This window comes from Haliaeetus albicilla, chromosome 24 (genome assembly GCF_947461875.1).
Source record: "Haliaeetus albicilla chromosome 24, bHalAlb1.1, whole genome shotgun sequence".
Lineage (NCBI taxonomy): Eukaryota > Metazoa > Chordata > Aves > Accipitriformes > Accipitridae > Haliaeetus > Haliaeetus albicilla.
In genome coordinates this window covers 16,921,508-16,943,530 of record NC_091506.1, presented here as the reverse complement: position 1 = coordinate 16,943,530, position 22,023 = coordinate 16,921,508, and the positions used below count along the sequence as shown (strand labels likewise).

Genomic DNA, 22,023 nt, shown 5'->3' with positions numbered 1-22,023 from the left:
TGGACACAGTCCTGGAAAATCAGCTCTGGGTGACTCTGCGGGAGCAGGAGCATTGGACAAGATGACCTCCAGAAGTCCCTTCCCACCTCAACCAGCCTGTAATTCTGAACTGGACACCTCCATACAAGATACCTGCACTCCTGAGGGATGAGACCAGTAACAACAGCGAGACTCAAACAAGCTACTTCCCATCTAGCTGCATGAGGTGGGACTGGCATCAACTCAATGGGTTTTAGGTAGACCATGGATGTAGGGTATGGTGCAGCTGCGTTGGTTCCAGTTCAGTCATAAAAGCCCCTTCAGGCCAAAATTCTCTGTAGGCACCTATTCCTATTTTAGGCTAAGGTAACCCATGCCTCCGTTTCATCTCTGCTTTTCTACACTAGGAATCTAGACAACTAACTCAGGCACAGATATCTAAGGAAAATGGAGAGAATTCCACCCATTTTGGTGACTGCTGGAAAAAAATCTACCCGGGGTACACATCACGGCCCAGAATTGCTGGGTTTTGTTGCAGTCTCAATAGACAAAGCCAGAAAAGGGTAAGGACTGAGATGCAGCCCAGAGGAAAGAGAGAGAAGCAATGGTGGACAAATGTGTCATGGGTTGTCACAAGTATTTTGTGACACTTGAGTGCAAAAAAAGACTGAGCATAAGGGACCAATTGAGCAGAAAGCATGTAAACCACTAAAGCACATTTTCTGCTGAAAGTTGGCAGCTTTTCTGACCAGGCTATTTTTCAGAAACTGCTGCTGTCATCTGTGAAGTCAGAAATTGAGTTGAGGTGACTCTCCAAATAACAAAATGATATTTTGGCTCAACGTTGCATATTTTATCTTGGCTCTTGCAGGTAAATCGATTTCCCAAGATTTTAGAAGTTTATGAGGCAGTTCTGAGATTTAATTGGTCCTTGCTGCCATTTAGGGGTCAGTCTAGCCATGTCTGAGCTAGCCTCACAGAGTCCCTCTGAAGTTTTGAGAGAGCAGGAGAGTATTCAGCACTGGGATATGGTCCCCCTAAGAATATTGAAATGTTAGAGGTACACAGTGGTAGCAGTTAATTCAGAGCCGTTCGCCACACACGTGACATCCAGTTTGCTCCCCCTTGCCCTGAGCACATCCCCTATGTTTTTCTGTTTACTCCATTACTAGCAAAGGTCCTATTTTTGCGAAGAAATGCAACACTGTGCCGAGGCTGGGGAGGGCCAGTGACACTCATCCCACAGGGACTTGTGCCAAAACTCAGAGAAGTCTAAAAGCAAGCCTTTTTTACATTTAACTATGAAATCTTTGCTCCTCCTGTATGAGAGGGGAAGTCTTATGCCTCTGCAGTATTTGTTTCTGCACCTTTTGCCTCTTGTCCAAAAAAAAAGGAGAACATAAAAGGATTGTATTAAATCCGTCACTGGGAAAAGACATTTTTTCCAGATAGATACAGCCCTTTACTGAGTTACTGAAGCTAAAATATTCTTCAAAAACACTCAGCGTGAAATGGAGAGATTAAGTCCCAAGTTTATACTTTGATTTTTCTTAGGGAGGTTTTTGTGCAACTCTGCATTAGTCTGAGCTGAGTTGCCTGGAACAAAGGCTCCTGTTGGTCCAAGTGATCAATTTTAAACTCTTCTCAAATTCAAGAGTTTAGCAAGGCTCTTTGTACAACCCCCACTTTCAATATGAACAATTTTAGGGGAAAACTTCCAGAAATTGCCATTCTGAGTTGCAAAAGCTTTGAATTCACAAACATTTCAGTGTGTCAGGGACAGTTCTCTGGCAAATTTGAGTGCTATTTTCCGGGAATAAGTGATTAAGTGAGCTGATGTGAGTCAGTCACTGCTGCACAAGACACACAAGATTTACCATTAATTCAGATCAGCTCAGAACCATTAGCACTAAGCTGATGCTGGTGCATCGACTGCGGTGGACAAAAGGCTGCTGATTTCTAGCACCAGTACCTTGGGAAAAGATGAACAGGATCTGGAGGACTGACTGGGGCTGAAAAGAGATTCCATTTCATATAGCGTTACCTCCTCATTTAGCCTTAGCCAAGTAACAATCCATCTTTCTTGGGCACAGAGCAACACACCAGAATCAGAACCACAACGAAGACAGTGTGTGCTCCTAAATCATCAGTTCAGGGTCTCACTACAATTTAAAATGAAGTCATCTGACATAAGGATTACCTCCATGGCTGGAGAAATAAAGCACAATATCCTGGGTAGGAAGACAGGCTGCCTTGATTTTCAATCTTTGTCACCTAACTGCTGTCAGAAGACAAGTGTGGTGGAAAACAGTCCACAAACATGTAACAGCCACCACTTTTTCTTACTTGCCTTTTCCAACGGCTAACGAATGAATGCACATGACTCGCAAGAATTGGGTCTGAGCCATATTTCTGAAGGCAGAAAGACCGCATAAAGACAGCCCCAGTATGAAGTAGAAAAAGACCTTTGTGGCAATTTGTATTTAGCAACGTCACCAGGAGCTTCTGACTCAGAGCCCCATTCTGCCCAGCTGTGCACTCAAACCACCACCACCCCCCACCCCATACCTGCCAAACCAGCACGATTCAGCCCACTTGGAGCTCTGCCATGAGCAGCTGGACAAAAGACGACTGATGCAGCCATAAAACAACATCTAATGAAGAAATTCTTTTCATTTCAGGATTGTAATTAAGCCATACTTTGTCACACTGCTACTGGCTGAGGCAGGAAGGCTACCGATGAGTTGTACCGGGAGAAATGGCAGATGGGATCAGGTTGTTATTACACTTCAGACCAGTCCACGTTGGCTTGAGTCAACCTCAGACCAGTTTAACCTAGCTTCTTCCTGGCCTGTTTCTGCTCCCTGGCAGGTATCCCAGATAAAAGGGCTGCTTGCATCCCTCAGACACAGAGAAGGGTGCTCTGTCTCTAGCTGTTAGTGGGAAGGTGTTGCATGGGCTGCAGTTTTCCAGGGCCTCTTGGTGCAATGGAGGGGGACATTGCTACAGCAACAAAACGTGCAAGACCCCACTGCCAAATGTGGGGAAGCTCCAAAGAGCTTCTCAGGCCTGCTGCTCTCACTGTCCCCTGAAGGCTAGTTATTGTGGTTTTCATTGTACAGGGACACAAAACACCCCATACATGCACTTAAAGCAAAAGATTGAGGCACTTTCAGGTTAGCGTCCACCTCCTGCAAGTCAGGCTTAACATCCTCCTTCGGTGGGCCACCTAGACAGCTTAACCAGCTCCCAGGTAGGCATCTCTGCTTGCTGAGCAGTTCAATGGTGAGCTGACAGCTCCCTCCTCTGTCAGAAAGCACTAAAAGCAGCCTAAAAACCTGTCCTAGTGTCACTTGTAGCAGGGGACCTGAATAACGGAGGGTATTATGCATTTTCTCTCATTTTTTGAATGTAGGTAGGGGGATTCTCCAGGACAGTTTCCTGGTGGTACAGGACCCTCCAGCCAAATGCACTGAGTGCTACTAAAGTTCTCATCCTGCCCTGCTGCAGCTGATTTGGGTGAGCCTTACAGCCAGCAGCAGGGCATGGCCAGGACTTCCTACCCCTTCCAGCTGTATAAGGACCTGCTAGGTGTCCTGCTCTGGTCCTTCTGCGATTTGGCTTCTCCAGAGTGTAGCAGCAGACGGCAGGAAGGGAACAGAGCAGAGGCACTGTCCCACTCAGGCAAGACTGGAGGTTCCTGTAGGTCACTAGCAGGTCTGTCCTTGCTGCTCGGCTACAGCATGTTTCACGCTGAGGGGGTATCCATTACTGCTTCCCTTCCACATGTAAGAAAAACAGTGGATTCACTAAGCATTTAATGGCAGGCTGAAATCACATATGAAAATTTAGTCCCAGTAGGATGTTATCCCTGCTGCGTTCCCTCTGCTGACAAGCCAGCCTGGGATATAAGCAGAGTGGTACATGTGCCGTACCTTTGTGCCTCAAGCAGAATTTAAGTCTAAGGGCTTTTTTGCTGGTTCTTGAAACAAAACTGGAAAGGGGGGGGAGGCCTTAAGAGAAAAACAGGTTTTGAAATACTAGCAAAATGGTGGGGAAATTTAATTATTTCAGGATCCAGTTGCATTAATATATTCTGTTCAGTTTACCCTCTAAAACTAAGGGAAACTGGTTTTATTTCACTTTCAGTATAATTCACTAGAGCTCTTCCAAATACTTCTAAATTCAGAAAACAGGAAGAAACCAATCAGATTATCTTAAACTGCACAAAAAGACTTAATATTAAATGCCTTACTGTACAATTGAAATCTTCTATTCCCTTTCTAGTCTGTATTCTAATGTTTTACAAAGCATTAAAATTTCTGTATAGTAGATTTATTGGTGGATCCTACTAAACATCTCTGAATTTTGTCCGTTCTGCTCCGTTTAAAAACTCAAAAGTTCTGGATAAATTTGGTCTTCGAGCATAAACTGAACTTCACTGGTCTTGCCTGCTGCCTGCTAGCCAAACTGTAGATTTTTCTGATAGGGTTTTTAATTCAATTAAGTCTCTCCACACATACAAGGTAACTTACTTTCATTGAATTTTCTTGCCATAGCAGCTACTGTGCACTTAAAGCCAGCCGAATGCCATGTACAAGCTTAAAGCAAAGGTGCTATGTTGGCATGAAGGAAGCTAAATAATTGTGAATTGAAATTCAAAGCAGCTTTCAGCTGAGATACAAGTTAAAAGAATCATGCAGGAAATGACTTGCAACAAAGAGAATGATAGTGAAATACAGAAAAGGTTTTCAGAACTGCAGGTAGAGCTGCTTGTGCCCTATTTGTGGGAGAGAGGAAGGCGGGTCACGCTAGGATTAAGGGATGAGCTTGTGAAAGTCACTGCTGTCTGGTGCTGTCACGCCCCAGAGCCAGCCAGGGTCTCTAAGAGGTACAGGCTTCTGGATACATGTTCCCAGGTAGGGATACGAGGTAAACTTTCGGTTCAGTTAATAAATCACCTTCACATGAGGAGAGCAGGAGGATCCCACACTTGGACAGGGAGTACGGAACATGAAGACTTCTGGTCACTTCACTGTAGGATTTTAAGCAGTGCTTGCTGCATCTGGGGAGGCAGGGGATAAGCTTCGAGACCCAAGCTGTTCTTAGAAGGTCTGTGTTCCCCTGAACCTCGATGGTTTCTGTACCAGGGTTCCTCTCAGTGGGAATACAGAGCTGCTTTCTCCACCAGCAGTCCTGCAACAGAGCTTGCTGCTCCTTGGGCCAGGGAAGCCTGACTAATGCCATCTAGGAGGTGCCTATGCCACAATCAAACCTGTGCCAGTGTCATACACTCCAGCTGCATTGAGCTGGGGCTCGTAGGCTTCATTTCTCCAGCCATGGCTGAAAGCCTGTGTTTGACTAGAGGCTAGCAACTTTTTGGAACCTCTGGTCCCCCTCTGCAAATCAGAAGCTTTCGATTTCTCTCTCCCTGTGGAAAGGTAGTTTCCTGTTCTGCAAAAAATCCCCTGTCCTGCGCACTGCAGTTCCCCTCCTTGTCAGGGCTATTGTGACAGCAACACTGATCAACACAGCACCCATGGGTCCATCTGTGGAGAGACACTAGTGAGTTAATTGCTACAGAACAGGGCAGGAAGATGCTGAAGGGCTGGCTTTCAAGGTGGCCACTTCCTTTAGGACTTCGGACAGGAGACTTGCCCTTCAGGCTTCTTTATCTGCAAGACAGGTCAAAAACTAACTTCATGAAGGCCTGCGCTTGGCCTAAATGCTGTGTAGACTGGGGAGAGAGGAAGAGTGATGTCGTAAATGGAAGAAATAGATCTCCTTTTGGTTTGGACTCTACTGCTGTTTTTTTTTTTTTTTTATACTGGCACCATTGGGTGAGTTCCCATTTGCTTAAAAATTAGGCCACATGTGAGGAACCTGGGAAGACACTTCACATGTTTGAAGTGGCTTGACCTGCTAATTTTCATCCTTTATGAATCTGAGCAGCCTAGGTTCAGATGAAAGTTCTTGACTTTAAGAGAAACTGGATATCCAAAAGTTTGGAAAGGTAAGTTGTTGGGGATTTTGTTTGGGTTTTTTTAGAACAAAACACACACCCCACCACCATACAAATACATTTTTACTGGTGTAGACAGATGCTTCATGCTGCTCAGCTTACAGTTCTAAAGCAAATACAACATTGACATACCATCATATTATGTTAGTAAGCATGTCTGGAAACATGTCTGGGAACGGTATCTAGAAAAAACTTATAAAAGCAAATTACAATACAATTAACTGGGCTGGGTAAGTTATGGAAGGACTTGTGCTAAATAATGTCATGCTGTGGTGTTAGAAGTAAGCTCTCATAGTTTCCTGGCACAGAAACTAGGTTCACTCTTCAATCAAGTGTGTAGCTCAACTAAAAATATAACCTGCATTACACTCCCTAAGAAAAAAAAAAAACAAAACCAAAAAACTTTATGAGCTACTGCTTCCTATTATTTCCTCTCAGTTTTTGTTGTTATTTTTTCTGATAGCTGTAAACACACTTGAGACTACCTGACTTAAGTGGAATTGATTGCAAAAGTTATCTCTGCAATAAAAACATCTGCAAAAGATATTCTGGGATGTTTCAGCTGTTCCTGGCTATCCGTTAAGAAACCTTTTTCCCCCCTGTATGGACTCTTATCTTGGTAAAAAGTAAACTGGGGGGAAACCAACAACAAATTACATTTATGACCAAACTAATTGTTTCAGAATATGTTGCTTTAACTCATAAACAAAGTCTCCACACGTTATGTGGAAGGAGCTGCACTTCTCTACTACCTTCTCATCCCTGAAGCCGAGACCTAGTGGGGTCCTGGCCATAACATGGAAGTCAGGATGAAGACCTTGTTTTGAACCATGACACATACTTGAGACAAAGATAAAAGAACATGTGGCAAGTTAGCACTACAGACACCTTCAAAAAGTGTGGTTTACAGAGAGAATTAGACTGAGGATCCTCATAGCTCATAGTAGAGCTTGTTGCCTACCATATTCATTAAAATCAAAGCTCTTGATCCATTAAAAGTTACCTGTTTACCAAATTGGAAAAAAGCAGCTCCTGAAGCACTTTGATTAACATGATGCCCACTTGAATAGCACTTACCTGAGAGAACAGGCCCTGGGGCCATAGCCCCATCCAAATAGCTCTCTGCCTTGGGCAAGGAGATACTGCCCTAGGAAACGGAGCACACACATACTGTGATCAAAACACCTGACTGTTTTGTAAACAAAGGCCAAACTTTCCAATGGACCATGAAAAGAAAAAGTAGTAGGCCACAAGGATCTCTACTGGACAGCAAGAATAAAAAAAAAGATTATGAAAAGAACTTATAACTGATTTGTGGTTAGAGCCCCACCAAGCTGGTGTCCAAACCACATAGGTAATTTCGCTACTGACTTCAGACAAACGAACTTCTGTCTCAGTGTTCCTATAACGTTAGAGGTGGAGGCACACCCATCACCCCACAGGACAAATTATCACAGGCCCTCATGACCACGCACACTGTCAGCTGTCCATCAAGAATCAGTACCAAGCTGCATACATTAAAACCATTTATCACTTTGTATGAAGTGTTTGATTAAAAAAAGTCAGCTTCCTTGAAAGAGTTCACAGAGCAAGCTAGTCCCAGAGACATGCTTACTGACAGGGGTTAAGCAGCTCCTTCCTCTATGGACACCAGAGTAGACCATAAAAAGGTCAGTCTAAAGTTAGCTGGCAACACGAATGCTGTCAAATGAGGGAATGGGGGTGGGAAGAGGCACGCACCTATTAACAGGATCACATACCAGGATTGGCACAGCACCCAGTTTCCCTTAAGGGAACCCAGATTAAATAGACTATGCCCAAACGCCAGCTAAAGGCTACCATGCCTGTTGCACAAGGGAACCTCAAGAGAAGCACAGAGGCTGACTGTCATCAACCCCCTCCATACGCAAATTCCCTTTTCAGTGAAGCGATGCCCAAGTGCCCCTAAGCAGTACCGTTCCTCCAGGACACAAAGGCGGCACTGCATCCCGAGATAACGGCAATCCTTGCCATCAGGCACACCAGAGACGTGCTCAGAAGATCCTGGCAGTGAGACGTGGCACAGAGTCCGACCCTCCTAGCTCTCTCCTGCGCTGCCTGCCAGCTCCTCGGCTTCCTCCAGCTCGCTCCGTTTTTCTTAACGGCTCGACTGGAAGAAACAGGGAACCAACTCCCAGCCCAAAGAGGCTCATCTGAAAGGCCCGAGACAAACAGGGCGCCCTGACACAACAACTCCCCACCGCAGCCGCCTTCCCCCCGGCCTAGTGAGACCAGCCGGGGAGCCGTGCCCAGCAGCCCGCTTTCCAACACCGGTGGCTCCCCCACGGGCCACGCACTGCCGGGGCCGAAGGAGCCCCGCAGCTCAGCCGGCTCGAAGATAAGCCGAGGAAGCACACGCACACCTCCCCCTCCTCCGCCGGGGAAGGCCTCAGGGCGTCCGCTGAGACCACCCTCGGCCGCGGGGAGGGAGCGGGCACGGCGGCGGGCCCTCACCGGCGGCGGGCCCCAGCCCGGCGCGCGGCCACCCACCGCAGAGCGCAGGCGCAACCGCCCAACCCGCGCGGCGTAAATAGCACCCGGACTTTTATAGCGCCCCTTCCCGGCAGCCCCCGCGCCCGGCCGCGCCGATTGGCCGTAAGGGCGGGCGGGGGCGCGCGCGCGCGCGCGGGCGCGGGCCGGAGGCGGGCGGGGCCGGGCGGGGCCGGGCTGAGGGAGCGCAGCGCCGCGCCGCGTCGCGCCGGGCCGGTGAGCGCGCACGCCCCCGCCCCGCCCGTTTCCGTTCGCCGCTGCTCGAGCTCGGGCCTGTGGAGCAGGAAGCGGCGGCAGCGAGACCCAGCGCAGGCCGCAGGTACCGGGGGAAGGGGGAGGGGGGTATCTCCGCCGCCCGGGGTGGGGGGCGGCGGCGGCGGCTCGCCGGCTTTCCCCCCCCCCCCCCCTCCCTTCGCGGCGCCGCCGCCGCCGCCGCCGGCGGGTGGGGCCCGTCCGCCCGCCCCCGCCGGGAGCCCGCGCCGCGGCCTGCGGGCGGGGGCGGTCGGGCCTGGCCGAGTCTCTCGCCGCCGCGGCCGGGCGGCATCGCGTGCACAAAAGGGGAGGGCGTGTGCGGCGGCCCGGCCGCCCCTCCGAGAACACCCCCCACCCCCCCCCGCCCCAAGTTTCCGGGGCCCGGTAACGGGGCCTTTTCCGGGCGGCGGGAGCGGGGGAGGGGCGGGCTGGGGCGCGGCCCCGGGGGCTCCCCCCCGCCGGAGCCGCCCCGCGCCTCGCCCGGCCCTCGGCGCCTGGGCCCGCGGCGGGGACCCCGCTCCCGCCAGCTCCGCCGTGGGCGGCGCGGAGGCGGCGCTCGCTCCCCCCCCCCCCCCCCCACTCCTCCCCGCCGCGGGGGTGTGACACGAGTGGGCACCGGGCGGTGGGGGTGACCCGGCTGACTGGCAGCTTGTTGTGGTGACGTCACCCGGGCGCGCGGGAGGCGCCGCCACGCCGGAGCTCGGAGTCGGGCGGCGGGGGGTGAGCCGGGTCCCCGGGACGGGACCGGACGGGACGGGACCGCCGGCGTGGGTCGCCCACGAGCCACCCCCTCTTCCCCTCCCGTGCGTCCTGGCGGGGCTGGCCGGGGGCGTGAGGTCCGGCGGAAGCGCTGCCCGGGTTTTGTCAGCGTGCAAACTTTTAGCTAGGGAAGAAATCGCCCTTTGGAGCGTAACCGCAAACTTTTGATTTCGTGCTTTTGCCGTAGCCGAAGCCGGTGCGGCCTCCGCAGGCCGAGGGCACGCGGAGAAGCGTGTAGCAAAGAGCTCGGTTTTGGTTTAAAACGAACTAGTGGCGCGATCGGCTTCGTGTGGCCCAGCAGCCTGACCTTAGACTGAAAATTACCCAGCTTCAAATTATGCGCTACCTAAACCTTCTTTGTCAGGAAACCCGTTCCTTCAGGGGCGAGAGGAGCCTCGAAACTATTTCAGTTGTGTTTGGGTCTTAAAAAAAAACAAACCAAAACAACAAAAAAACCCCAACCAAACACCAAACTTATTACAGACGTTTACAGAGCTAAAGTTGTTACAGAGACTCAGGACAGCCTATTGTCCCCAGTCAAATGGTGCCTTAACTACTTTGATATCCCTTTAAGTCTGTCTCTGTGAGGTGTCTGGAACCAGGGTTTGTTTGTTTTTAGTTGCTGCCTCATATCCAGCTTTTGTTTCTCTCCCGGGGAACAGTTCACCTGTTTGTGGCAGGGAACCCTTCATGAGCAGTGGTTCCCACCCACTCTGTCTGTATGCGATGCACGATTTGGAGAAAACTAAATCCTAAGTCCTTCCTAGGGAACGTTAGGTTTGTTGTTGCTTTTTCTTTTTGACAGAGCTTAGACTAGGTAACAATTCTGCTGTCTGTGTGATTTTTAAAACAGTGCACTTCTAAAAGCAAACTTTTATTACCCTCTTTTTATCTCAGAAATCTCAAAAATTAGTTTTACTTGTCCTAAATGCTGTTTGTGACTCAAAGTGTTAGATTCTCCAAGGGCTTTATTTGGGTTTTTTTTTCCTTCGTTAGGGAAATATGAAGTCTCTCCCTCCCCGAGAAGATTGTTTGTGAAAATATTTATTTTCTGTTGAAGGCTATTGTAATGCATCTGGGTGCCTTCCTCCTGCCCTGCTCTGGCCTTACCCAGGTCTCCAGCCACACAGCACTCGCATTTCTGTTTCAAATATGCAGACTAATTCTGGCTCTGATTTGGACCAAGGTTGCATGTTTAAAAAAAGAAAAATTGCCATTAACCTTATTTCATTTTAATTAGTTCACTGGAGTGCTTAACAGCATATTCAGCATAAATGCTTGACATAAATTAATTTTAATGGGTGATTTGTATCATTTAACACTAGAATACATGGCGTTTTTTAAAAATAATTTCTGAAGACATAAATGCACCTTCACACAAGGGGCAGAAGAAATTCAGTCACAGGGCTAAGCTGAGCAACTCTCAATGTTATCCCTCCTAGTTCACCAAACTCACGCTTTGGCCAAGTGCCACAGCAATTGAACGCCAGAGGCGGGGAGTTCTCTGAGCCAGGAATTGACAGTAAAAACATCCTAAATGATCTTAACTGCCACCAGGATGTAGGACTAGCGATGGCTCTTCAGATAACCAAATTCCAAATAAAAACAACTTGATAGTTTGGAGGGGCTTGGAAATATCATCGTCTTTCCTCATTATTTTTTTTAATGATAACTCTTGTTTTTCCTACTTTTTACGCTTCATCTTTTTCTCTCAATGTATTTACATTGCCCTGAACCCTGATGGCTCTTCTTTATGCCGTTGCTGAGGTCCACTCCACCCTAGAAGTTTCTGACCTTGACTATTACCTTCTCACTAGCCTCTTATATCTTCCCATTCAGTCTCTCCATAACATTTTATTCCCTGCTGCTGTGATGTCATTAGGTTCTTTCCAAGTCACCACTCAGACGCTATCTTTTACACTAGACTCTCATCTGGCTCACGTGTTCTTCCACATCCATTTAAATTCTCCTGAACCTCTCTGTTGTCTTACGATTTGTCTTCAAATGCTGTTTAACTAATGTGGAGGAAAAGTTTAATCAGCGGCTTTGAGGAAGTTAGCATCTTGATAAAGGCTAGCCAGCCTGCCCTTTAAATCTTAAATTGATCCATGATGAGTCTGTCCTAGTAAACAAGTGATAAGGGTGAAACCCCATAATACAGAATGGTGCTGTGCAAAATAAATGCACCAAATGACAGCTTACCTTCATTCCCGGGGATACAGCTATGCAAATGCACACACCTGAATGCACAGCAGAAATCCTCTGCTCCTTGCTTATTGGTGTGATTCCTCTCCTGCAACACCAGACACTGTACAAATAGCTAGGTACCTAAGTAGAAAGAGGTGGTTGCTTATTACTTTTGGGATCATCTCAAAAATAAGCACAAATATCCCAAAAGACACTGGTTAATTTATCCTTGCTTTAAGCCGTTTTCCACCACGGTTAGGTGTCCGGGTGCCTTCTGGCCTTGATGTGATCTCTGTTCTCACCTCATTCTGAACTGTGAATAAAACCTACAGAAAGCGTAATTGGAGTTGGTAGAGCAACTCTGTTCTGTCGATCCTCTCTTCTGTCCTTTTCCTGTCACGATGTTTTCACTTGAGAAGGGCATTTGAGACAGCAGAAGAACTAAGATATCCATAGACCACCTTTTAATTAAGATATTTGCCATCCACTGTTGCGTACACACAGCCAACAGCCAGTCCTTCCTAAGTGAATCATCTAATTAAATAATCAGAACAAGGTTCACTGTCTTTCTCTGACCAGCCTTCATGACCAAGGTCCCTAGCAGAAGGAGCAGATGGAGAGTCACTAGTATACTGAGTAAAATTGGGCAGTACACCCACAATGAATATGAAGTCTTTCTTTCCTCAAGGTCTGACAGTTATGGTTTTTTTGTTTTCTTTTTTTATTGTTGTTTTTAATCAGAAGCGGGGCTGAATTCAATTTCTTTGTTCAGTTAATTAGCGGTGCTTTGCAACAATAAATAGTTCTGTCTCACCTGATGGTGTACTGACGGATTGAACTGTCACATTTGGAGCAGATCGCTAGTGTGGATGTGCACAAAGTGATTCCTCCTCCTCATCTTCACACTTGTAAGGAAGGTTGTCTTTGCGTGTGTCAGTGGTTTGAAAGAACTAGCAGCTCTCCAACGACTAGTTATCTCTGTTTGCATTCTTTGCTAACATTTCATTTTTCTTGTATTTTACACCTGGAGGCTCTTTATTCTTCACCTTCTGTGTGCTCTGTTGAAATTTTGTGAGATGAGAAGGCTGTCTTACAGTAGGATCTTGACTTGGTACTGACAAAGTGAATTGGCTCATTTTTTCAACCTCAGTCCAAAAGCTATTTGGAAAGGCTGGGTTCCATGTAAACCACAGCAGAACTAGGCTTCTGCGCTTGAAATTGAAAATGTTGGGAAGATTTTAAATTATACTGTGGAATGTTGACAGATGAGAACGAGCATGCAGTTTGGGATAAAGAAAGTATTAGAAATAAGAATACAGCCTTCAGAAAGTTCAAGTCATGAAGTTGACCAGAAAAGTAAATAAGAACGTGAACTCTGGCAAGTCAAATGAAAAATAGAAGGACCCGCCAGAAAGACTCTGAGCAACATCATACTAACAGCAAAAAAAAAAAAAAAAAAAAATCTTTTCCAAGTACATCAGAAGCAAGAAAGGTGCTGGAGTCTGGGCCAATAGATGATGAAGAAGTGAAAGAAATATTTGATGATGAAGCCATCAGTAGAAAGTTAAATGACTTACGTGCATTCCTGTTTACTGTGGAGGAGTCCAAAGAGGTTCTTATGCCAGAAATTCTCTTTATGGGGAACAGGACTCATTGGAAGATCTGTCTCTGCTTGAAGTGTCAGCAAAGAAGTTTTTAGAGCAAAGTGATAAATACAGTTACAAAATGCCAAGACCAGATGGTGCTTGCCCAAGGGTTCCAAAGGAAACTTGGGCCTGAAATGACCGACTTATTAATTATGCTATGTAACTTCTCACTTAATACCTTGAAGCTGGAGAAATAGAAGATGGCTTACATGGTAGCAGTTCTTAAAGATAGTTCAGCAGGATATCACAGAGTTCAATGCCTTTTTTAAAAAAAATTATAAAAAAAAAAGTAACCAGATGGACTAACAACTTACAGTGGGAGAAAATCAGTGTGGCTTTTGCAAAGGAAACGGTGCTGCTTAAATCTACTGGAATATTTTAATGACTCAACAAGCACAGAGAATGGAAGTTTGGGACAAGAGAAGAATAGGCATCTGTGTTATACCTATACTGTTCAGAGTACTCATAAATGGTGAGAAAGGTGTGGGGTCGTAAGGGAAGAAAAGACAAGAGCTGACTAGGAAGAATTGCAGCTCGTCCTTCTGACACTGAATTACAGGCAGTATAATGTCAAATGAAATTTGTTTCAGATAAATACAAAGTTGGGGGGTGGGGATCTTAGTTTGTTTATGCACCCATGGGGTGAAAGTTAATTATTGCCACTTAGGAGGAAGAGCTTGTCATAATTCTATGAAAATGCAAGTTTAATGTTCAACAGTGATCACATGAGCATATGTGAGGGGCTTTGGGGAAGGGAATAAAGAAGGAAACGGAGGATAGCATCATGGCTCTCAGTTTGTAGCACAATGATTACTGTGGTTTTGCATGAAGGAAGATGGACTTTGAGATGCAGTACAAGTGGAAAAGCAAAGAAGAGGCTGAGAAGAATGGTCAGGGATAAGGAATGGATTCTGTACAAGGGGTGTTTAAAAAGGTTTGAACCCTTCAGCCTGACAAAGACATGACTGAGCATAGTCTGGTCTAGATTGAAACCAATGGTGCCTCTCCCACAGTCCGTACTGAGACCGCAGAATGCAGCGCCACAGAGTGCTTTGAATGACAATGATTTACATGGCTTTAGAATCAAACAGATGAAATCACTGAAGAAAATGCTATCAAATGGGCTGTTGAGCACAAAGATTAAAAAAAACTAAGAATACCCCCAAGGTGGAAACTGAGGAAGTACACTTGCAGAGATATCAGTGCATTTGCTCTTTTTACTCTTAGTCATCTGAGATACCTGTGTGTGTCAGGCAGGGTGCTGGACTTGATGGGTGTTTGATCTGAACCAGTGCAATCTCAACAGATGTCTTGTGGTGGGAGAAGAGGGGGAACACTGGTAAGAGTGTCAGCTATGCATATAAAAAGATGGTTGTCTGGAAGACTTAGTTTCTCTTGTCCATACGTGCTCCTGCTGCCAGCTACGGGACAGCAGTGGGTACCTAAAGACAGAGCCATCTTGCCCAAGCAGAGCCTGCCTTTTTCAGCGTGTGGGTGCCCGACATCCCATTTGACATGCTGGAGGTGTCTGGGAAGAGAGGACACCAAGAAAAAAACTGGCACAAATGCAAAGCATCTTGCAGATTGCACATGAGTGGAAATCCACAGATCTACTATAATTACCTCAATATTAAGCCCTAATCTCATTTTGTGTAAAGTAATCTTGGGACTCAGTATTGCGTAAGAGAAGTGCTCTCGTAAGTCGTGGTACCTATAGATAACAAAGATCTAGTCAATAGGGCCAAAGTAACAAGAACATTAAGTGAGAGTGGAAGGACAGCAATGGCAGCCACAGATCCTGAGGACAAAATACTGCTTTCTGCCCCCGTAGTCCCAGCTTTGCCTTCAGCCTTGGAGAGGGACTTGTCATGGTAGAGTAAGGCAGGGGAGAAATGCTGGAATTAGTCTTCTTCCTTGGGTTCTGAAATGGTGTTAATTTACGAATTACATAGAAATAGGGAGGTGAACAGCATAGGGGTGAACTTTGCAGATAGTTGAGAACAAAGAAAACTTGTAGTAGACCAGGAGGACCTTGATAAGTTTGGTGTTTGCAAAACAGGATGCATGGTGACAGTGTTAAGACAGAGGGCTTTGCTAGCACGTATTGCTGGTTTAGTTTCTAACCATTTTGGCTTAAACAGGCTTAAAAAAGATGTTTCAGGAACCCCCTTTTGCAATATTTTTCCCCAATCAAGTGTTGAAAGCGAATTAAATAACCCGACTTGGAAAGGAAATGAAGGCATCTGTTTTGTTTGCACTTAAACAATGCAAGAAAGTCCTGCAGATGAAATAGGACAAAAGTAGAAACTGAAAGTAGAAAATACAAAACAGAAGCTCAAAAGCATGTAAAGTAACTGGCAGAAAAAGGGAGCTCCAGGAGAAACCCATGACTGAGAAATTATGGATCTAAAAAGTTGAAATGTGGTAGAAACAACAAAGCCTTGCTATCTGCCCTGTTGGGAGGCCTGCCTGCCTTTGCTTTGAACCTGGCTCATCCCGTGTACCCTTGTCCTTGTTTCAAAGATGAAGGCTCAGGCTCAAGCTTTTCTCACTGCTGCTTAGGATCTTAAGAGAAGTGTCTGTAGGCATTTTCTTTCTTGGTTGCTTCTCTTCCAGATTGTCCTTTTTCCAGTTCTGCCATAGTTGTTCTTCATATAGACGCTGTTCTGTAGTTCAATCATCTGTGTTGCCCTGCTCCGAGTAATTTCCAGGTCCTTTATAGCCTTTTGGCGTGGGGAGGATCACAACTGCACACAGAGTCAAAAGATTCAGGCGTGCTTGTGGATTCCTACATCAGCTTAATGATTTCCGTTCTGTTAATTTCTTCCTAGTTCTTAATAATGGAATTTTAAAATTTTTTTTTAGCTCTTCAGAGTGTTGAGCTTGTATTTTAAAGGAATTAACTATATAACCATAAAATACTGCCCTTGAGTAGCAGCGATCAGCTCCCAGTCCATCATTTCATATAGGAAGTTGAATCTGGTTTTTACCTTGTATATCACTTCATATTTATCTATTTCAAATTTTATTGCTTAGGCACAGAGTCCGTTAAGGTTCTGAAATTCATCACAGTAAGCCCTTGCCTTTATTATCTGAACCTTTTGGCATCATCAGTAAATTTTGTTGCATTGCTATTTTTCCTTGCTTTTTCAGGTCATTTAGGAATGTCAAGCGGTGCAGGTTCTACTGGTGGTCTTCTGTGAGGGCTGAGCATTTCTTTCTGTCTGGTTTCCTATCTTTTGCCAGTTATTTATACCTGTAATAAGGTTTTTTTATTATCTCTTTAAATAAATAAAAAGAGGTTAAATGATATTGCATGCCTAATCTGACCAGACTTGGTAATTGACACTTCTGTTTTGATATATATCTCAGCTCTGAAGATCTCTGGCCTGCAAATGGAGGGGTTCTATATAATATTTTTTTTCCCGAAAGTTCTTTACATACTGCAGCAGTTTAAGGAGTTTGAAAGAATGCTAATATGCAGTAATAATAAAGAGAAGTAGGACAACCTTAATGATTATAATCCCATCAGACTAAGACATCAATCCCAGGTACAATAATGGAATAAGTAACAAAGCGTTCAGGAGAGAATTAAGGCAATGTCACTCAACCTGGACTGGGGGAAATAGAAACAATTAGTGTTAATTGTTTCAGTTTGGTTCTTAAGTACAGGTGTTCATCTTAGCCTTCGGTTAGCACTTGACACTAATTGCACGTCATTTTCAGTGAGAAACTAAGCCAGTACAAAATCAATATGGTTCACATTAAATTTAGTAGAAAGAGGACAGCTTTAAAAGCCAAGTGGAGACTCAAGTGAATCTGTCTAGTGAGAACATGAAGGAGTTAGCTCTTGGGCTGTATTTCTTACTGATCACCTGGAAGAAATACAAAATACCAGTATGAAGAAATTTGCAGAGGCCAAATAAATGAGGAAGTGACAAACAAAACCTCATCACTAATGCAGAAAATGTAACTAACTGCTGGAGCAAGAAGCATGGTAGGGGATTCTCTGTTGTCGCCTATTTTAAAGTCAAGAAACTCCACACTCAAATTAATGCAAGGAGTGAAACATGTACTGGGGAATGACCAAGCTGCAGCTTGCTTGCACTTGAAACACAGCTCAGGGTGTGGTTCTCTGATATGGCATGAGTGCATATAACAGCACACCCTTGTGAAAACGGGGGTGTCCCTCAGGGCTCCAGCCCCTGGGGCCTGTGTTGCAGCAGCCCCGGTGCATTTGGGGCTGTGATGGATGACGTGGGATGGGAAGGTATGCAGTCTGGTGCTGCTGGGCTTCCAAGGACCCTCCTGGCTGAAGCATTTCACCATGACACCTCTACCACTTTGTTACTCCTTATGCTAGGAGCAGCCAGCTGATAGATCAGCCAGTCACTACAGTCAGAGGTATAAAAGTATTAAAAACAAAACAAAACCGCAACCACAGAAACCCCCAACTCTATGCTAGGATGCTTCAGTCTGGAAACGCTGTTACGTGAACAGCAGAAAGAGGGTGAACAAGGTACACTGTTCGCTCTCTTTCCATTTCGGAGTTAGGAGGCAGTAAAAGAAACTAATAGGGACAATCTTGAATTTGAAGGAAGTGGCTTTACACACAATGTGTAATTAAGCTGTGGGAACTCCCTCCAACAGGATGTTGTGAGTGCTGGAAGTTTATGTGGGTTCAAAGGGAGTCTGGACAAGCTCATGGAATAGAAATCTCTTTGAGGTTACCAAATTCATGAGAACCACATCTGACCCAAGAAGCTCCTGAGCTGAAAATGGTCAGAGGTTGGAGAGCATGGAGGAGGAAGCTTCTGGTTCCTTTTTCCTCTTCTGCTTTTCTGTAGGAATTCACTCCTGAGCTGATCCTGAATGCCAGGCCCTGAGGTGGAGAGACCTAAGTCCCAAGCCAACGTACCTGTTTTTATATGTGTGTAGACCTGTAGTAACAGACAGTCTGTGAGTCTCTGGATGTAGGAAATGTAAGTTGAGCTGCAGGGACAAGTTGGTCCCTTGGTCAGTGTCTGTGCTGTAGCTGTTTGTGGGGCACAGTGCTGGGCATAGAGGGTTGCACAGGTCATGGCTTGGGCGTTTTAACAAAAGATAGTTCGTGTGTTCCTGGGAGTGTTTGATCGTGCTGGCACATCGTTCCTGTAAAGGGCAGGCGGGTGGGCTCTACAGGGAAGGAGAGCAAAGCAAAATGTTTTGCTCTTTACTGTGGTGGTTAGAAATCAAGAAAATTTATCAGAATCCAAAGCAATTTTCTTCTCTGAGAGTCAGAGTAATTGTATGTTGTCATACAGGATTTATCCTGAAGAGGAAAGCAAGGGCAAAGGCTGTAATTTGATAGGATGAATCCAGCTTTGAGACTTCACATGATATCTCAGATTAGACCTACTACGTCTGCGTGACACACAACACAGATCTAGTACTGACTGCCGATTTAGGTTTCCTCAAAAACTTTGTACTGGCAGACTTTGTGCTGGATGAGGTATCTCCTGCCCTATCGCAGCCATCGTAGAGGCAGCATAAACAACACACTGTGCTTAACTGAAATGTATTGTATGCCCATGCCTATGAAACACCAATTTTGTACTTCTGGATAACTCTTTATGACTGTATGAAATTCATCAGTCATTAAGGGTTCACCAGGGCTGGCACTGGACCAGTGTTGTTAAGACCTAATGCAGTTAAGCTGACACTGCTCCCAGTTCTGGTGATGTGGTACAAAGAGGCTTGAGCTGGTTATTTGTGGAGTTAGCTGGGACCTGGTGAGGTTTATTAGCTAGGGTTGTAACACAGCTGTACTGCTCCCAGTTTAAAGCTGGCTCTGGAAATACACAGCTATGTTTGCAAAGCACTTTTCCCAAACTAGTAAAACTTGCCAGACTTGAGCATGGTTAACACACAGTCTGAGTAAACTGCTAGCAGAAAGCTGAATGCTCTCCTTACCCTGTCTGAGGACCTTCCTGAAGGACCTATGTCCAGTATTTTAATCGCATTGGCTACTACACTGACCTTCTGTGTAATTTTTTTCATTGTACCTCAATTTTATAATAGAAAATTTCTTTTTCACTGTGGATTACATTTAATGTGCAACGTCAGTAGCCTGCCCTGTGCTTTGCCAGCTTTGGGACTTTTTTTTCAAGTGTTAGATTTCACATGTAACCCTCAAAAAAAACCCCAGCAGATATCTTTTCCTTACCAACTACTCCCACATAGTGCTGTAGTTGGAAATAGGTCTGTTTCGCAGTACTGTCAAACTGCTTTATGTGCTGTAAGGAATATAAATATAGTTGTTTCCCAAAGGCCTTGTTAGCAATGCTTTAAATAATGTGGCTTATCAGTTTATGAATGCAAGTGTCCACAGGCAAATTTGCACAGAATTAAGTAAATTTCAATTATTGAAATAAGCTGTGTTGACTGTCTCCTTTATAGTGGTGACTGCATTCATGTTTTTAGTGTTTATATTCCAGTGGCTTGTAATTGAACTATATTTCTACCCCAGTAATACTTGATTTCAATTCATACATGGTACCAAACGAGCACCATCACTCTAAGCATGGAGTTCATCTGGCTTTACTTTCAGTGCACCTGTACAGATGAGTTCTATTCTGGATGTCTTCAGAAATAAAAACAATAAATAAGTGGTCACTTGCAGCATGTTTTGGTGTATGTAGTTCTTCCAGGATCTTTTAGTAACCCTGTAGCAGAAGCATGGGTTGTATCTAACTCCTTTATGTGATTGAATCACCTTTTTTCTTTTTATTTTTTTCTTACTCTTATTGCAGTCCCCTGGCTGTTTGCTACCCATTTTGCAACTTTTGCAAGAGGTGAATTGGGGTCATAGTTTCCTTTACTTCACAACGATCGCTATTTAAGAGCATAGCTCATCCTGTATGAGTTATGTGGAAAAAAAAAAAAGCACGATAGCACACATAGGCTTATGTATGCTCAAAGGAGTTGATTTAAGGTAGCATGAATAGCATTTCAACAGCAAACTGCAATGTTTCTGACATTTGCTTATACATACTTTCATTAATGAAAAGCATAGTGGAGAAAAAAAAAATTACAAAATGTATAGTTGCTGACATTTTCCATTGGGACTTCAGCGGAGGAGAAGGTTGAGATGCTTGCCTCCTGTTGGTAATTAAACAGCTGGGAGATGTAGGAATCCTGGATTCTGCTCTACAGGAGGGTGGATTTGGGCAGTAACATCCTCCTGCCATCTTCCTCCTCGCCTGTTTGCCTGCCCCCTCCCCATTCTCTGCTCATGGTCTTTGGGTCATTTCCCCCACCCAAATGCTCTGTATTCAATCTCAGTTTCTTCACTGTCTGTATACAGCTGCTCTAAAAGAAGACCTCTTTGCTTTTGGGCTGATCTGCTTTCTGCTCCAAACTGTTTTGGTAGTTCTCAGTTTTGATGCCAGATCTTGCTAAACAGCCAGAAGAAAACTTTGGGAAAAGCCTGCTCATCCATGTCCTCCTCATCACTGGAGTCTTTGGGGAAACTCATTCCTCCTCCCCCTCAAACTTGAACAAAAGTGAGTATATTTTAAGAGTCAGTTCAGCTCCTGGTGCAGAGGCAGTTCTCCTCTGTGGTAGGTAGAGGGCAGGACTTGACTGATTGGGATGGGGGACACTTGAGCAGGGCTTCATCTTCTGGTCCCTCAGCCTTGCTCTTGTTCCTCCTGCTGGCCCAGGACAGGGTTGACTGAATGAAGGGGGAAATGAAGCAAGTGAGAAGAGTGCCAGGCTGTAATTCGCTCATAGCAAACTGTTTAAGTGCTGAGTGTGGAGGAGTCAGCAGCAAAGCAGTCTTTACAAGATTTCAAAATCCTCGCTTTCCAACATTTTGGTTTTAAGGACTTCAACAAAATTAGGTGGGAAAGAATTTAAAGGCCTTTCTCCCCCTCAGCATCAGAAACATCATTAATAGTCCTGCTGAACTGCTTCTGCTGAGTGCTTGCTCACATATGCAGTAATCCAGATCTTTTTTGACAAAACTGTGCATTATACAAGAGATCTGCCTGTATGATATAGCAGACAATGTGAAGTTGGTAGTAACTGATTGGTAACTGAAATTTAATCTAGTCGGGATACCTATGCGATGGTAAAGGGCTGTTTCTTCCACCTTATTACTTTCTCCAGGATGAAATCCAGAGCGAGACAGGCAAACCTGGCATGTTTGTTACCAGTTTATCCAACTTCAGAATGTCAACAGTGTGTCCACAATCCTCACTCATGCTGTGTGGCCTTGGGATTTGCAGGAGAGGAGGCACTGGAAATGTTGTTCCTTGGAAAAATAAATAGCGTGCTGAAGAGAAGAGGCAAATTCCATTGCAGTAAACAATAATACTTGGGGGGGGGAGTACATTTAAGACATGGAAAAAAGTATTTTCCCCATTTCTCATTCTTCTGGAGTATTTGCTAGATTCTCTTAACAAGCAGGGCTTTATGCTGCATGAGTTTAGGAGCGTCACTGCACTTTAGAAATAGCAGCCTCATGTAACAAGGATATTAGTGTGGCAACTCTCAGCAAACAGGAGCTCCTTGTGTTGTAACCTCCTGTGATGTTAGTGGGATTGAGTAAACGATGTTTAAAGCTCTTGTAATACCTGTGAAAGGCACTGGCCTAGGTTGAGGAAA

General features: G+C 45.3%; 2 protein-coding genes across 2 annotated transcripts in view; one reads left to right on the top strand and one right to left on the bottom strand.

The window, feature by feature from the left end:
- The window catches only part of LOC138681844 (collagen alpha-2(I) chain-like), an 18,793-nt gene extending 9,719 nt beyond the window's left edge, over window positions 1-9,074 (bottom strand). The window contains exons 1-4 of the mRNA XM_069769924.1: window positions 8,916-9,074; window positions 8,242-8,803; window positions 7,908-8,044; window positions 7,079-7,148 (exon numbers count right to left, since the gene is read on the bottom strand). Coding sequence (XP_069626025.1) covers window positions 7,079-7,148; window positions 7,908-8,044; window positions 8,242-8,803; window positions 8,916-9,074 — 928 coding nt within the window. The remainder of the gene's footprint in view (window positions 1-7,078; window positions 7,149-7,907; window positions 8,045-8,241; window positions 8,804-8,915) is intronic.
- The window catches only part of RHOA (ras homolog family member A), a 26,413-nt gene continuing 13,078 nt past the window's right edge, over window positions 8,689-22,023 (top strand). Inside the window, exon 1 of the mRNA XM_069812352.1 lies at window positions 8,689-8,849. The gene's annotated coding sequence lies outside the window, so the exon portion shown is untranslated. The remainder of the gene's footprint in view (window positions 8,850-22,023) is intronic.